The sequence below is a fragment of the Mastomys coucha genome, unplaced genomic scaffold, assembly GCF_008632895.1.
Source record: "Mastomys coucha isolate ucsf_1 unplaced genomic scaffold, UCSF_Mcou_1 pScaffold5, whole genome shotgun sequence".
Taxonomy (NCBI): domain Eukaryota; kingdom Metazoa; phylum Chordata; class Mammalia; order Rodentia; family Muridae; genus Mastomys; species Mastomys coucha.
The window spans coordinates 29,096,275-29,114,704 of record NW_022196911.1 but is presented as its reverse complement, the minus strand read 5'-3'; the positions used below and the strand labels follow the sequence as shown (position 1 = coordinate 29,114,704).

At 44.1% G+C, this 18,430-nt stretch overlaps 1 protein-coding gene across 4 annotated transcripts in view; it reads left to right on the top strand.

Moving 5' to 3' along the window:
* The window catches only part of Kcnip1 (potassium voltage-gated channel interacting protein 1), a 389,100-nt gene that overhangs the window by 354,904 nt on the left and 15,766 nt on the right, over positions 1–18,430 (top strand). For 3 of the 4 annotated variants that reach the window (XM_031350737.1, XM_031350738.1, XM_031350735.1), the window contains exon 2: positions 17,678–17,802. In XM_031350737.1, the coding sequence (XP_031206597.1) occupies positions 17,678–17,802 (125 nt within the window). Of the gene's footprint in view, positions 1–12,093; positions 12,127–17,677; positions 17,803–18,430 lie in introns of all 4 variants that reach the window. The other variant, XM_031350736.1, reaches the window with a different exon arrangement.

The window sequence follows — 18,430 nt, the reverse complement described above, 5'->3', positions numbered from 1 at the left end:
CTCCCCCTCCTCCCCCTCCTCCTCCTCCTCCTCCTTAAGTTCTTATAAAGACTGCTCCCTCTACACACAATGCTGTTCTTTATTCCTCGCCTGACCTTCCCCTCCTCAGTATCACGGATGCTACACAGAGTATCTGCTTCCACAAGGAAACTGAGTCACAGGGGGCAAGAAGTATATGGAGGAGAAGACACAGAAGCTGATGGTGATGAGGAGCAGTGACCACAACGGTGTTGTATTTTAGTCAATAAAAACATAAACCAGAGGTCCCAAACCCTTCTTCCCATGGAATTTATCTATTATCCCCTCACAAGAGAGAGAGAGAGACAGACAGACAGACAGACAGACAGACACACACACACACACACACACACACAGAGAGAGAGAGAGAGAGAGAGAGAGAGAGAGAGAGAGAGAGAAGAAGGAACCATTCTTAATGTAATTTATATCTGTGGTCAAACAGGGCCAACCCATAACTTGATGACAAACCTTACAACCTGAGTTTTGATCCCTGGGACTCACTCAGTGGAAAGAGAACTGACTTCCCAAAGCTGTCCTCTGACTTCCATATACACACTGTGGAATGCAGGCAGGCATGTATGTGTGTGCGCATGTACAAGTGCAAGCAAACACAGACACACACAGGCACACACACATGCACACACACACACACACACACACACACATATACACACACACCAGACTGAAGGGAAAGAAAGACATATCTCCTCCCAGGCACAGAACTCTCTGAGATGTGGTCTTCGTGAAGGGCTTTGGAACTTGAAGTGCAGGTACAGGCTGTGAGCACTAGAAAGGTGTCATGCTGAGCATGACTTGAAGCTGGCTCTTGCATGTGAGGCTTATTTTTAAAGGCTCTTAATCCCAAATGAAGCTTTATAGTGAGCTTCCCTGAGGTCTAAATGCTAAGAGGCCCCGCTACCTCCCCGTGAGGCATTCAGAAGGATTGAAAACTTAAAGGCAGAAGAACTCCATCTGAAAAGTTCCATCAGGATCAACAGTTACTACTGCAGACCACTAGGCAGATTAAACAGCCTCACAGCCCTGTGACATGCAAATGTATTCACAGCTTCACATGGCTAATTAATCAGAGGCTCATCCACTCTCAGGAACTACAGAAGGCTTCCAGCCAGCCCTTCTGCTTGATCCCAGGTTACTCATGTTGTGTGAGCTTCCCTGGGTCCACCTGATTCACAACCCAGCAAAGACATCCAGCAGGAAGCTAAGCCCCAGCTTTGCCTCCAAGTGGGGAGGACACAAGAGCAGTGCCCGCTAGATGCCACGCCTTTCTCTGCAGAGGTCGACTTGACCTTTACAGACTGGGAGGCTGAGGTCCCTGTGATCTGTCCGCTGCTGCACCCTTTGAATTTGGGAAGGCAAAAGTGACTGCTCAGGTTCTGCTGTGCAGCAATATTTAGCCACAAGTCCCCGTCTTTCTCTTCTTGCTCATGGCCATTCAACTGCCACCCTACCTTCTATGGCTACCCTGTATACAACAGTGCCCCCACAACCTGTTTCTCTCCAGTCTTATAACCCCATTTATTTTCTATCAGAGCTCCAACAGCACATTTGCGCCTGGTGGCCACTGCTCTTATTTAATAATGTCTAGATGACATCTGCTAGAGACTTGGAAATTATTCGGTGATTGGATGGTGAATTAATGGTACTGTCCTTTTCAACGCTGAATTGCCGGAACGACTTATCTAAGTTTCATCTTCCGTGCCAGAGAGTCAGTGTTATGACCTTGGGCAAATCTAGATTCCTTCCAGGACCCTAGCTTGCAAATATAGGAGACAGAATAAAAACCCCTCCGCATGGTTAGAATGCCCTGGGTTTTAGGCACATTAACTGAAGTGAAGGCTGCTTTGATGTTCAGGAAATGGAAACAAAGGTAGCAATCTAGGTAGATGGAGGAGGGGGACATGGGAATGGACTTCTGTAGCTCTTAGAGATATCCCTTCCGGACACCTCAGACTGGGTTCTTCACATTCACAGAGTAGAGAGGCTCGACTAGAGAAATCTGGTCCATAACTTGTGTGAGAGAGACAGGAGCACAGCTGCAGGAGAGTGGATCCAGCAGACTCCTAAGATGGCTGCCGAGCATCTGACGGGTTCTGAGGCTGGTCTCTGCTCTCTGCTTACCACCTTTGGGATATCTCTGGCTCTGCGTCTCCAGATGAAATGGGGATGAAAACACACAGCTGATAAATAAACTAACAATGAACATGTAATAGTGATACTGAAAATCTGCAAGGGATTGCATGAAATGATGTAAACAAAGCTCCCAGAATGTTCAGTGTATAAATAGTTGATTTCCTCACTGAGCCTCAGTTTCCTCCTCTGTGAAATGGAATTAATGGAATGGCTCACAGGGGCTAAGCCAAGCAGAACAGTCTAAAACATAAAGCTAATCCTCTGAACCCAGGACACATAGGTCTGTCCTGGTTTTGATGCCTGCCAGGCAGGCTCTCTGCCGACAGAACCAGACGAGAGGGAGAGAACCCGGTCCAGCCAAGCCTCTTGGGGCTGAGCAGGATGGTGAGTGTCGCTGCTCGGTTCTCCTGCCTCCGGTTGAGTCTGTCAAAGCAGAACCTCGTTTTAATGTAGCAATCCTTTCTTTATAAAGGGCTGAGAGAGGAGGTGGAGTTTTCTGCTGAGGTGAGATGACTGAGGGGGAGGGAAAGTTGACGAAGAGTATGGGGTGACTGACAGAGCCAACAAAGATACTCTAAGTCAGCAGGAGCTAGGCAAAGGCAGGTTGTGCTGAGTCACTCCAGTACGGAAATGACTGAGACAGTTTACAAAACTCGAGACAGGCTCAGGTTTGTCCTCAAGGCCCAAACCAGGACCAAATAGAGCCCAACAGATGCCTGTGACATAGCAGACAGAAGCACACACCTAAGGTCATGTCCTGAGTCTATCTATCCAGGGCATCCTGAATCTTCTGTGTTGGTTGGGACCTCAAAGAGATGAACTTTGGTCATGTTTCTAGACTGCCACAAACACCTAAAAGTTAATTGGAAAAATACAGTATAGGGCAGAGGAGAGGTGCTGTTGGGGAGGGATTGTAGTGTTGCACAGGGAGTATGAATGAGTCACAGTGACTAAACGCTCCCTGCACTTCCTGTTGAAGGGGCAATATGAGTAGGGACTGGAGCTTACTAGAGAGTGTATGTTCTGGCAACACTGGGCTGCTGCTCTCCTGCTGCCTGTGTTCTCACATAGGAATGGAGGCCTGGCATGGCCACCGTTTTTAGAGAAGGCAACATTCCAAATGTCTATGTGAGATAAATGGTGAAATTCACAGTAAAAAGAAGTGAGCTAATGATGATACTCTGGGATACTATGATTTTCAAGCTAAAGTATCAAATAATAGAATTGGCCACATGAGTAACACAACACTTAGTCTATTTCCTGCTACACTCCAGTAGTGCTGTTCACTTAACTCATATTGAGTGCTTACTAAGTACTCCAGTCAGGTTTCAAGAATGGGTGGAAATGGTGTCAGCCGGTGGCAGCACACTCTAATAGAAACAGTGGTTTGCACGTGATTAGATTCCAAAGCTGTTGGAGAGGATCCCTTACGGGTGCGGGGGGTGGGGATATGGTGAAGAATCACACTCAAAGGTCCTCAATGGCGATCTTTCCATGCCAGGGTGACTCTGGGCTTTGCCTGAAGTTACCTCAGCAGGCAAGTAGTGTGTTAGTAGAGAACTTCGCAGAAAGGGACGCCCCATCTTCCCCCAAGGCCATCTGGGAACCAGCCCTCCCCCACATCAAGCCCACTCCCCACCCCTTGGGTTCTATTTCAGCCCTCTCACTCTATTTTTACTTAAAGTAGATTTAAGTGGGACAGACCCCCCCTCCCCAATACCGGATACTGTCCCCCATCGTCTGAGCTTCGTAGGTAGGGGTGCCTTTGTGGTAACGATCGGGGCCCTGAAACAATTTAGGAAGACAGCGGGGCTTTGAAACCGGCTGTATTTCCTCTTTTTATGATGGTTCATTTTACATTTTTATTGGCTCTCCGCTGATTGCTCCCGGCTCTCTGACGAGATGTGAGATGCGCTGACATTTCTGGAGATCAATATATTAATAAATCACGAAGTTCATAATGTCTGATTTGCTTCTAAATGAGACAGAACTATTATCACCATAAAGTTGCACATAAAATATGCCCAATTGTGATGTATTGTGTAGTCCGAGCAAAGGCATTGAGTGAGTAACCTTTCCCCAAAAGAAGGAAACAATCAAAGCTGAATAACTTCATTAATAATTCAGGGTGCGTCTGCCAAGGCTTCATTTATTAAGTGCACAGTTAAGAGGCTTCCGCACTGAGTCCTGGAAAGGGGGGGTGCTACCTTGACATTGCCTCCTGCCTCTGGGCAGACACACACACTCTCATACAAAATGACTGACTGCAGTCCCTACATTTGGCAGTTTACGTGCCAGCTAAGGGTAATGTCCAGTGGCCTTCTCCAGCTAAGAAATAGACCAAAACAATACACACATTGACTGTCTGCATTATTAAGGGCAGGGGACATGATACCATGTGATAACTCCAGGGAGAAAAAGGCAGGACATTTTCTCGATGGCTGTCAGTTATTATGTCTATCGGCTAATGCTGTTTCTGGTCTCATTACCCATAGATACCTTGCCCTGTTCTAAGACTGCCTTCAGTCTTGATGCTCTCTTACCCAGAGTCTTTGGGTCTGCTAAAAGCCATTACAGTTAATAAAGATGAGAATGGGCACGTTAGCCAGTCAGTGTCCAATCTGAACTGACAATTGTGTGCCCTTTTAACAGAGCAAATAGCAGAACAAGAAAACTCCCCAGTATGGGAGAGAAGCCCATTTAATTAACTAGGTCCACCAGGAAATGTGCGTAGCCATGACCTGCACAGCGTCTAACTACCTGACCATTGGGTTCAGCTGCTGAGAATGGCTTTCAGATCGCCATCATGACATAAGCAAGAACTGAATTATATATCTTGGCACCTATTGTGCACACAGACCTGGCACAGACCTTATCTCACCTAGATTTACAGCTACAAGGCACGTATGATTATAACTCATATTAGTCTAATAACTGTATACCTCCTAGGGACAGTGAGATGATCAGATCAATCCTAAAATTATTACTATGCTCTCTGAGCCTACTAAGCAAGGCACTTGATACAGCAGACACTCTCTCAGCTCCCTTCCATTACTTCTCTGCTTGAGACATCCCATATGATGTGCAGAAGCTGATGTTAGCACTAACACCAAGAGGAAGGCTTCTTGTCTTGGATTACAGGGACCAGGCTGACTGGACGAAATTAACTTCTGACTCTTCAGCACAGTGATCTGAGATAGCTAAACATATGTCACATGTCCTAAAAGAGCAATGGCAGTATCTGGGGCACTTCATTTCACATTGATAGTCTTGCCCGGGCCATGGTGGGAATGTTGACAGTGAGGACATTAATAAGTGGTGTCTTCTTCTCTCCCAAGAGCAGCTATTAGACGTTTAAAAACCCACCAAGTCTAGAGCTCTCTTTGGAGACCATCTCTCCCTAGCTTGTCACGCCTCACCAATTCAATGACTTTCCACCTGAGTAAATGCTATGCTCACCTGAGATGAATCCTCTCAGACTCTCACTCAGAGCAATTTAAAAAAAAAAAAAATTCTCTTTACTCCTTCGCATCTCTATCTTACACTGGAAGGAGGGAGAGAGAGAAAGAGAGAGAGAGAGAGAGAGAGAGAGAGAGAGAGAGAGAGAGAGAGAGAGAGAGAGTACCCTTCCTTCCTGGAGACTTTTTTCCATTTACAATGAATCATCCTCTCTATTCATTTCTCAGTCAAGAGGAGTGATAAGACCCCACCCATGTTTTCCTGTTATTTCCTGCAGAGACAGCCTAGCTCTTGAGATCCGCTCTCCCCTACCCAGGCTCATTAACATGCTAGCTCCACAGGCTGGAAAATCAGGGTCACCATCCTGCTGAGTCCAAAGGAGAGCCCTTAGGGCTCCCCCACTGCCATCTGAACGCTGGCTGGTGGTAGGATTTGGACTTTGTTTGACTAATGGCCCCCTAGAGCCACAGAGACTGCTGGAGCAACTAAGTAAACTGTCAAAAATTTCATCTCAGGCACTTTTTCTAGACAAAATGGTCCACTTAAAGTATCATCTAGACACTTCTGCCGGTGGCTGATGAGCTCCAGGGAGTCTCCATCGCAGCATCACCACAGGTTCTGCTGTGGAAGATGTTGCCTGGAGACCAGGGGATGTGATGAACACAGCAACTGCTTGCCCAGAAGCACCTTATAGGGTCCCTGCTTCCCTGACATTGACATCTAGGTACATCTTTCCCCTCTGCTTTTCAAACTTGGTCAAAAATTAAATGAATGTGACACTCTCCTGTCACAAACAGAACTTGGAGGTCATGACTGTGACTCTGTGGACTTCTAATGTCTGTGTTAGATTTTCAAAAGGAAATTTCTAGCTGTAAGTGCCACCTGCCCAGAACCTGCAGGAGGGCATTTGACAAGCTCATCCTCACATATTCAGTGCCCTGTGGATCAGATGACCAAGTGAACCCTACCATTGGGCCAAAGGGTAATGAGCCCAAATAAGCTCTGTACTAAAGACCTTTGAAGTCACTGATCCTCAGTTTCCATCTAACAGAAGTAGAGAGTAAAGATGTTTCCATGGGGCTGTTTCTTAGGAACGTTTTTCAGGACAGAGGTGTAAATGAATGAGAAATGTGTAAATTCAATTTTGCTTAAAAAGGGCAGGAGGGGTTTCAAGATTAAGAGAACAAATGCTTGAAGCAAAACATGATTTGAGTTTTATTGAACCAAGAAGACTGGGAAAAATATCCAGAACACTCAGAAAATCTTTATCAGGCTCAGCTCAGGCACTCACGGGACTCGTTGTTAAGTATATAAAAATCAGAGCTGACGAGTTGTGTGTGTCTGGGTAGATTTGGAACTCACCTTAGAGTCTCAACTGTGAGAATCTAAGTCTTAAGTTTTCAAAACCAGACTGGACTTGACATTCCCCACCCCAAACCCCATGCTGTGTGCAAGTATAGAAAAGGATTTTTAGCACTGATTGTTAGGTGAAGCCATTGATCAGAAATTACTGCCAACTGCACCCTGAACAGAACAAAGCACTCATATGTATCTATGGAGAGGGACAGGGAAACATTTTGAATGCCAACATACGATCACATATGATTGCTAATGTGGTTTCTATCATGCCCAGCATAGTTTGGGGAACACTGAAGCATTAGAAATAAGATTTTAAGAGAGACTATGGTACTCTGTACTGTTTGTATACCTTGTCATGCAAATTATTTTCAGTTTTCAAAACCTCCTTTTGAGGGCCTTGGAGAGATGGCTAAGGGGTTAAGAGCACTGACTGCTCTTCTAGAGGTCATGAGTTGAATTCCTAGCAACTACATGGTGGCTCACAACCATCTGTAATTGAATCCAATGCCCTCTTCTGGTGTATCTGAAGACAGCAACATTGTATGCTCATATATATAAAATAAATAAATAAATCTTTAAAAAAAAAAAACTCCTTTTGAACATCACTTCAACAATAGCCCACATGTTTTGACACTTCCAGTTATTGTACTTTAGTGCAAAATACCATGAGCATTTCTGAGGCATCAGTGACTTAGAAATTAGTATGTGATAAATTTAGAGAATGAGGAATTATCCACGGGCATGCTTGGTTCCATGCTGAGGACTTTTAGAGCTCTGGCTTATTAGTGACACCATGCTTCATTCCTGTCTACAAACATGTCCTGGCTAGCTCCAGGTCCCTGGGAAAACTGCGTGTGGGAAAATGTTCTTTGTGCACTGCAAAAGAATGCTCTGTACTTGTGACAGTTGGGTAGAAACTGTTTGTATCAATTATGCCGAGTTCACGTGTGTTGATCAGATCTCCTATGCTGATACTGATATGTCAGGCTGCTTAGATGTGTGTGTGTGTGTGTGTGTGTGTGTAATATTTTTATTTATTCTTTCATATACACATATAATATATTTCTATAATATCCATACCCTCATCTCTCCCCTCCAGCTCCTGCCAGATCCTCCCTTCACACACACACACACACACACACACACACACACACATACACACACACATACATACACACATACACACCAACTCTTTTAAAAAAAAAATAACCCACAGTATCTAATTAATGATGCCCACATGAGCATGATTTTAGAATCATTATTGGAAAACAGTAGACTTCAACCTATGGGTCATGACCCCTTTGGCAAACCTCTGGCTCCAAAAATATTCACATTACAATTCCTAAGATAAACAAAATTACAGCTATAAAGTAGCAACAAAAATAGTTCCATGGTTGGGTGTCACCACAACATGAGGAACAGTATTAAAGGGTCACAGCATTAGGAAGGCTGAGAGGCCCTGGACTGAAGTATGGCCACACTTGTGAGCCCTGAAAAGGATTGATTCCACCTTCCCTAGCCGCCACCAACTGTCAGGAGCTGATTCTAAGAAGAGACCTTTAAATCTCCCGTTATGAGGGTGAATGGGTTATTTTTCCTTTTAGCTCAGTCTTTGCTTTAAGTATATTTGAAATGATATTGTAAATCCATACTGACTTAGAGTTGTTCCGTTCTCCTCGATGAGCAACCTTCTCACCCTATGAAACTCCTTTTAATCTTTCCCAGAACTTCTCGCTTCTACCGTACCTGATAGAACTGAGCCACCACAGGATTTCTTAATTTGTGTTTGCTTGGAGCATCCTTCACGCCGCATCGGGTTAAGGCATGGCTATTATTTATCTAACGATTAGCATCTTGCATTGAGGATTTTATACTTGGTTTTGAGCAGTTGGACTCTGGGGTTTTCCATGTGGTTTTCTTTGTCTTTACGTTGCTTGAGGTTTGTGGAGCTTCCTGAATCTGTGTCTTCTTATGTTTCTCCCATCTTCAAAGGTCCTTAGTGGCCCTTCAAATGTTGCTTCATCAGCATTATTTATCTTCTTTCTTTGGGGGAGATTTTAATCATATACGCACATGTATATACACATATTTACACACACACTCACACACACACACACACACACACATTCTACATTTTCTTCCTCCATTACCCCTTCCTTCCTCCTATCTCTTTCCTTCTATCTTGCCTGTTCTGTCCACCAAACAGTCGATCTGGGGTAATATATTCTCAATTCTACAGTTCTTTATTAACATTTTGTTTACATTCTGGTTCTCTGATGGAATTCTCCATGTCTTAGAATCTCTGTTCTTGAGCATATATCCACTGTTGTTTTTAAATCTGTGTCTGATCTTGTCTAATATCCAAACCACCTACATGTCTGTTGCTGTATTCATCTATTTCCCCTACATCCTGTCTTTAATATGCCTAACAAAAATTCTCATTAAATGGTGAACATAACTCTTCAAACATGGAAGACATTTGGCTCAGTCTTCAACTTCAGGAAGATAATAAAGAAAGAAAAGCTTGATCTAGACCAGGGCAGGGATGTCTCTGTTTTGAGGTAGGCTCCACTCTTAGCTCTCTAACACCTTCAAAAAGAGGAGACACTAAAACTCTCTTTTCTGGATGTTCTCGGTAGGATCCAGCACAGCTACAAAATAACTCCACATCTGAGGTCTTAGCTTCTGTGTTTTCAGAAATGCTGACCCATTTGTTCCTGTTTTTTTTTTTTTTTTTTAAATTCAACTAAATTATCCTCTCTCTGGAGCCTTCTCTGACATCTCTCCCATCTGGTCCTATAACTTTAGGAGGTGGCATTAACTAGTCACTTCTTCCCTTCGGGTTCCTGTTCTTAGCCACAGCCCTGCTGCTCTGAATGGTTTGGCAACCAAGAGCTTGAGGCTAGCTGCTCACAGCACCCTACCCACAGCTATGTTTATTCTGGAACATGTTACAAGTTCTAAAAGTTAAAGTCATTAATATCATCCAAGAATTGGGGAACATACATCTTTTATTCATGGTTTCTCTCAACAAATCTGAATGTTGGAACTCAGCACATGAAATCAGCTGGTTGAATGACCCCCCCCTTCACCAAGCAGTCACTCTCCAGTTCTCGTGCCTGCCATGCTTATCACCTCTGTCTCTTCTGCTAATCCAGACTACTTGTCAATGATCTTTCCCACCTCCCTTGCAGCCTCTGTGCCTCCGCACCAACATGACTATTGTAGACAGATGTTGTATCTTGTCATTCCTTTCAGGACCTATCAATTTCTGGCAGGCCAGAGAAGATCAATTCATATTTGTAAACACATGAGCAAGGCAATAAAATTATTCTTTATATACTGGAGCAACTGACCCTTGACATGCATTTGTCAAAACCTATAGAACCACGAAGCACGATGATTGAAATCTAATATGAATAATGGACCTCCATTCGTCCTCATGTATCAATATCAGCTCATCAATCATTAGTCCTTCACCTTTAGCAAATACACTACACCAACACTGGATGTTAACAGGAAAACTTCTCAGTGATTTCTAGGCAACTCTTTTACAAATCTAATACTGCTCTAAAAATGTAGCCCATGGGGCTGGAGCTGACTCAGCTGTTGGTCCCACCTGCTACTCCATCATGAAGACTGGAGTCCTAGCACTTGGGCCAGAGAACTTACAAATGCCTGTAACTCCAGCTCCAAGAAATCTGATGCTCTCTTCTGACCTTCCAAGGCACATGTGTATACCCGCAGACACACACACACACACACAGAGGGGGGCCAGAGACAGAGACAGAGAGGGGGGTTACAATGTTAAATACAGCCCATTAGAGCTAATGAAATAGCTCAAGGGGTAACATTGAATATCACCAAACTTGACCTGAGTTTGGTCTACAGGATCCACGTGCTGAAAGGAGAAAACCAACTCCCATACGTTGTCCTCTGACTTTCACATATTTGCCATGACACGTGAGTATATACACACACATACATACACACACATACACATACACACACACATGCAAACACACACACACACACACACGCAAATGCCACTCACCAGACTGATCAAGGGGGCAACTAAATCCAGTAAAATAAATTTCTCCCATGGACACAGACCAGAGACAATAGATATCTAGCAATTTGTACTACCACTCTTAGGAGCAGTGTAGACAGAAACCATTCCGGTCTAGGCTTGTGGGGCTGAGGGAACTAAAGCACACTGAGGATGCTGGCTGGATCGTGTGACACACCTTTGGTCAAGGGAGCCAGCAAGACAGGAGGGAATCAAAAAAGGAACCCACATAGAAAGGCAAGACTGAGCAGCACATAGACGTGAAAGGCCAGCAGGAAGGTATTGAGCAGAGCTCCCTTGGAGCTTAGACTCACCTAGCTTACATGCCATGGGGTTGTGGGGGGAGTTTCAGGTCTGGTTTTTGTCCTTTGCTTCATCCACGGCACAGGAAAAGAATTAGCCTGCATCGACTCTGTCACACACCCTACTATGCCCATTCTTACCACCAACAGTACTTTTTCTCTACTAATCCTGGGTTGCTCACACTTGAGAGATGAGGAGAGAAGCCAAACTGTGTAGCTTGTAAGCTCCATGGGGCAGAAAACGGACGTTTACTTATTGTGAACAATAACAGAAGCTTCGTCGATAGTTGTTGATGAAAACGAACTGTCCCACAGGATCCATAGCTTAATCCCAGACAAGAGAGAGGTAATGGGGCCTTCTTGTGGTGGAGGGTGTCTTCAAAGCCACTCTTTAATGACTCTGCAATGTGGGTATGTCCCAGAAGTCATTCACATCCACATCCTCTGCCACGTGCCACCTCATCTCTTCAGGCTGCATGCTGCATGGCTCGGAGCATGCTGGATGAGCCCTGCTGGTAGCGTGGGCACTGGGAGGTGACCCAATGCTGGTGCCTGTTCTGACTGCGGGGAAGGGATGGGAGAGCCAGGCTCTGCTCTACTGCAGAGAGGCCCCTTGCGTTTGTCAAGCTCGATGATGACCAGGGCTTCTTCAGAGTGCCTCTCCTATGACAAGAAACTTGTGTTGTGCTTTTGAAATGAATAGATTTGGTAAAATGTTTTCTTACTTTTTCCTAGACATCGCCTGGTGGTATTACCAGTATCAGAGAGGTAAAAAACAAAACAAAACAAAAGTCAACATTATCTTGACTGTCCTGGTCACAATACTTGGAAAGGAAGAACTTCCCAATCAAGCATATATTCTGCAATCAGCTTTCTCATTCACCTGATTTCTGTGCCCCTTGTTAGCAAACTCAGTCTATGTAGAAACAGCTAGGAGTATTTCTCCTAAGGATGAGGTTTAAGGAAAGCTTTGCTCCTTCTAAGAGACTAATATTTTTTTCCTTCTGTGCCAACTGAACAACTATAAGATAAAACTGAGAGCATTCACTGATATGTAGCTTAAGTATATTAACTGTTCAGAACAAATGACCAGAATTTCTCTGCTCTCCTGCCCTCCTCCAATGTGATCTAGACCTCCGATCACATCAGCATTTTCTGAAGCCATTTTAATCTGTTTTTATTCTAATATTCAGTACCTATTATGCACGTCACGTTCTTTGAGACACAGAGTGGAAACTTTAAGCAGACTGTGAGAGAATAGGCTGTGTGAGTAAGGCAGGAGAAAGGCAGGTGGTGGGCAGGCAAAGGAGGTGCATGAAGACCCACACTCAATGGCCCCCAAACCAGGAGACAGCTTATGTGTGTTAAAAGAGCCCAAAGTGAAGACAGGCGTGCCTAAGGAGGCAGAGGCATGCCTGGCTTCACTTTAGGCTCTTTTGAGTTCAGAGCCAACCTGGCCTACAGAGCAAGTTCCAGGAGTGCCAGGACTACATAGAGAAACCCTATCTCTGTCTCGGGGGCCCTAAGGTCTCTAGCTCTCCAGAGTACCCAGCCCCTGCTCAGCCCCAGCAGATGATGCCCTGCTGAGAATTTGGACTCAAGATTTTCCAAGAGAAATATGAAACTTGGTTGTGGATTTCTTTTCTATAAACATTGGCAACTAGTTAGAATGGAATAGATAGTTAAAATGGAATAGATGGGTGGGTGAGTGTGTATAAAGTACAGCCCAGATCTTGTCTCTGCCCAACAGGAATGAGTTTACATGTGCATGTGTGTTAGACACACACACACACACACACACACACACACACACAGGAGAAACTGTATTCTAAACCAGGGAAGAGATGGTCATAGTTTGGGTCATGGCCTTTGTCATCAGCCAGAGACGGTACTTCAGCGGCATGTACCCCCCAGATGCAGGTCCCTACTGCTCATGATCTGTGGACCTGACTTGTACACAGGCATGATGCTTCTTAGGAGCAGAAGTACTTCAAGGCTGCTCACACAACAGCTTACTATCTGTGCTCCAATGACACCACCATGGATATACAGGGAAGCAGAACCTGACGGAGCAGTCCTGGACTGGCTGAAGTTAAAGGTCCAGCTTTGTCATTGTTGGCTTATGTGACCCAAGCCTCAGACAAATGAGTTAGTAGTGGTGCTTGGGAAGAATGACAACAGAAGATATTTGCATGGACTCTGTTCAAAAGATACAAAACTCACTGGCACTAAATGATACAAAATTGTTTTTCTAAAAGGGTCTGAAGTTTTCATCCATCCTATACCCTGAATAACCTGAAACCATAAATATTTTTTAATGACTCTGAATCATACACGGTTTCGTCTGGGACTCTCCACTGTATCATTCTGTACAATTTATCTTTCTGGCTCACATTTACCCCTAGTGGTAGACATTAATCACTGTGCAAGTCACTTGTAGTTAGAAAATTACCTTTTCTATTAAGGTAACTGACTTCTAAATATCAAGTGGAGAGGGCACCAGGCCTCTCATCTCCACCATACACAGTGTCACATGAAAGCAGTTCTAAAAGAAATTGCAAAAAGAAAATAATCTCATTGATTTTTATCAATCAGAGCTTCCCATAGCATTAACCTCAAAGTTAGCTTTGATCCAAACTCAGTCTGACTTAATAATTAGTTCATCCTTATCTTTAATAATGAAAATGATAACAGCAAGCAGCATTTGGCATCGAAGACTCACAAGAACCCAAGCAGTCAGGAAGATCCTCATGTGTTAGTTCTGATTCTGTCAAACCAGGGAGCTAGGCCGGTGTCCTCCCTCTACTGGCTCTGTCCTGAGACATCCAGGGAGACAGGAGAGATGTGAATATCACCACCCTTCCAAAATAGATATATTTACAGTGGCCCAGAACAATGAGCCTATGAGGTGATGTGGAAGAGAGGAATGTCCTGATAGTTGCAAAAGCTGTTAAATTATTGTTTTCCAATGAAAGGCCATGACTCACGAGGGTCACAGCAGCATAGGTTTGCCGAGGCCAAAGGACACCTCATTAGTCAGAGACAGCATCGCCTCATGAAGTTTTACCTTCAAAAGATTTCACAAAAAATTTGTATATATGTATATATTGGATTGATATACAAGCTATATGTTTACTTACTGGTTTAAGCCCCTAGTAACCATGGGTGGCTACTTCCCTACATCTTGAGCCTCAATAACATGAATTCCTCCAGTCATATAGATGTGACCACAGACTGAGCATTACAAAGACAAAGCAAAAGCTTGGCCATCCATAACGGAGTGCTCGAAGCCTGCAGAATATATTTATTTTTTTTAATATCAATTAAATTTATTGCAAGTCACTAAGCTCAAAGGCACATTACAGTGTCCTGTTAACTACAGAAATGTATACAGGACAAACAAAGCAACTTCTCCATGCCTAGCAATTTACTCTACTGTTCAAAAGCATCCATGCATCAATAAAGCCAAAAGTAAACAACATGTGAAGATCCAACACATTCAAGTCAGTAGAAACAAACCAAAACATGTTCCCCCTTCACAAACTTGCAACAAAAAAACCACCCATCCCCTCCCAACACCTCCCTTACCATTTTAAAAACAAAACCGAAAAACAGAACAGAACAGAACAATATTAAGTAAAGACTTCAACTCTTAGGGGTGTTCAGAGAGAACATCAATGTTTTGTTTTTAGGCAGCAACGATGACCTTGGCAAAACAAAATCAAAATCCTCTTTGTGTGTTTTTCCTTTCAGAGTGCATAACATTTACAAAAAATACCACCAGCAGCAGCCGTTGCTAAGGGCTATCAATTCTGTACCTAGGCAAACATTCTGCCACCAAATAAATGCTAACAAATATGATGCGAAAGACCCAATCAATATTATACTGCTTAACCCAAACCAGCTTATCCTTCAAATGAAGACGTTACATCCCTGTTTCAAAGTATAGAAACCTACAACGAACATCATGTCTCCACATAAGACTCTTTGTGGGTCTATTCACAATTCCACATCTTGGTGGATAGGGGAGGTGGAGGCAAGTGGGGGAAGGGCCCTCTGTATTGAAAAGGAGGTGGTCTAGGGCAAAGGAGGTCGCTGCCCTGCAGTTCAAGGGCCTCTCTCTTTTTTTTTCACTTTAACATCCCCAGCTAAGATTTCTGCAGAATCTTTTTAACCTGGAACTCAACCCTGCCTCTCAGAGAGCAAACCTATCACTAGTTAATAAGAAGTGACTCCTCATCTAAATAAAGTGGATTTAATAGTTAGTATCTTGCTAATTAGCATGTTTTAAGCAAGGTGATAGGAAGTGAATGCTAGTTCCAAATTGAAAAAAAAAATCCTTTAAACTTCTGCAAAGAAAGTATATAGTGTAAAGTGATCCCTTAGCTTATAAGGAATCAGGCACAGGAGATTAAGAAATAGCACCACAATACACACTCACACTCACACACACACACACACACACACACACACACACACAAACATCTTTTTTCTTCTGGGTCAGATAAATATTTGCAGGTAGAGCCCTTTGAAACACAAATCATCTCTTTCCAAAATATAGTTTTCAATTTTCTTATTTATATTTTAATATTTATATTCTAACTCTTCTTCCTTTACTGGGGCTACCTGGGCATTCCCCAGTGGATCCTTGAGGGGAAATATGTGGGGTATATTATAAGCCTCTACAGCCCCTCTGAAGTTTCTTCAGAGTATTCACAGTCACAGACACAGGCATTTTTGTTCTAAGACTAAGCAGCAACTAGTGTCTTAGGATGAGTTTGAGATCTCATGAGACACTGTGGGCTTTCCACATTATACCTAAGTGCACCTCCCCCCTTCGCTTGCTTTTCTCTCTGGACATTGGCTCGCCCTTTGATTTACACTGAAACCTTCTGCATTTAGGTAATTGGTACTGAACTCATTAGCTACAAACCTAACAACAAAGGCTTTATAAGAGTTGTGAGGAAGTTGGCCACTTGCCACAATGTAACATAAACAGAGTATCTTATTTATATTGAATCATTATCTGCCTCCATCCCAGAAGGATTAGGTGATGTGCGGCACCCAGCACGCAAGAAAGATAACAATTAGGCTTGGCTGCCCATTATTGAGGCTTTACTGTAACATCCATTACCACTGGGATTCTGCTCAAGACATACATTTTGATGGATTTGTTTTGTGTTGGGATTTAAGTGTCATGGCAGCAGAGGAAATCTGGCCCAAAGAACCCACACCCACTTACAGAATGCCTACAGTCACTCACTGCACCTGTTTACCTGGTTCTGTGATGCAAACCCAGCCTGCTTCCTCTCTGACTTGCAATGGTGCCCTGTGGTTCGTGTGTTCCCAGCAGCCTGCTCAGCTCACCCTGGTTTTCACAAGGTGGAAGTTGGAATTGTTCAATATATGGATTTGCTGATGTCTGTGTGACAACAGGCAGAGTAGGGTAGATGGTAAACGATCCTTGCCTGGAATAGATTTACAGAAAGTATTCTGGCAGGGCCCAAAGAAACTGAGTATTCACTTATCCCTGTGTGGGGCTAACCTCCCGGAAGTGCCACTGGTGGATGAACTTTGAGTTGCTTCGAAGGAAGCTAAGTAGATTCAGCTGACAGGCACTTTGCAAACAGTGTCCCATTAGACACCATTTCAGCACACGTGGGAGGTTGAAACCCTACTCTCTATGACTGTTTATAGAGCCTTTCAAATGCCCTGGAAACTTTTATTTGTGCAAAGATGCTCACATTGAAGTCACTTTCATGGTACTTAAGGAGACCTAGCAAATATTATAGAACAATACCATGTAAAACATACTCAGATTCTTTAAAGTCATATTTAATGTAGCATAACCTGAGCTTCCTGCTAAGTCTCCGAAGCATCTCCCTTGCTGGCCCACCTGGTGAAACGTCATCCCTTTTGAAAATAGTTACGATTTCTTCCCTTTACTATTTGGAAGGTCTCATTCTGCTCCATTACCTGTGTCTGCATAGAGAGTTAGTGAGCATCAATTTGAATATGCAAAGAAGGTAATTTGAAAAAGATGTTTTCGCGTGTCCTGAGCAGTTCTACCCTCATCTCCCTATATGAGATGCCGATGGTCCCTCCCCTTTGCTGTCTGTCACATCTAGAGTAACAGTGGACAGACTGTGAAACAGACTGAGTGGGCAGGGGAGTGGGGTTCAAGGCCCAGGACCACCTGCAGTGTGACCCAGCCCAAGCCCAAAGTCCCAGTTCCCAACATCACTCTTTGAACAGCTCAGACTATAGTCCAACAGAGACCAAGGAGGTCCAGTTCTGATGCCATCCCCTCTGCTTCCAGACAAGATCGAGGATGAGCTAGAGATGACCATGGTTTGCCACCGGCCTGAGGGACTGGAGCAGCTCGAGGCGCAGACAAACTTCACCAAGAGAGAACTCCAAGTCCTTTACCGGGGATTCAAAAACGTAAGAACCACCCCCGCCCCAGGCACTCAGAGGCCTACTGCGATTTCTGCCGCTTGATTAAGCTTTTCCCATGCCAAGGAGGTCCCCAGAATGCAGAGATTCAGGAAGGCCTCTGCTACGAACCCACACCTGGTGAGAAAGTAAGCCTACAGGAGGACAAGGCCTCAGCAGACAGGAACCTCACCCACTGCAGAGCAGTGCCACAGAGTGGTGTGACCTCAGAGAAGCCCTCTCAGCCAAGACACGGCCTTAGCTTGACAGTTACTCTTTACCCTCTGTGTGGTGTCCAAATAGTGACGAGATTAAGCTATACTGATTCATCCTAATGAGGCCCGCAAAGACTGGCGTATAAACCCGAATGCTACTGTGTTCATTTCTCCTAAAAGTTAGGGTCCTTCAGCTGTGACCTCCTTTATCTGTGTACCACATAGAAAGTCACATTCTTAGCCAAGGAGTGTGTTATTAAGGAAGGAAGTTCAAAACTGACACACCCCTGAGGCTTCCGCTATCTTCTGAGATGCTTTGAGAGCCCTCCTACTCCAGCCTGGATATGGAGCTTGGGTTTAAAGCTTACGTCTTAGAGCACCATCATATTCCCAAATCACTGGGTGGAGTTGAGCAGAAGAGC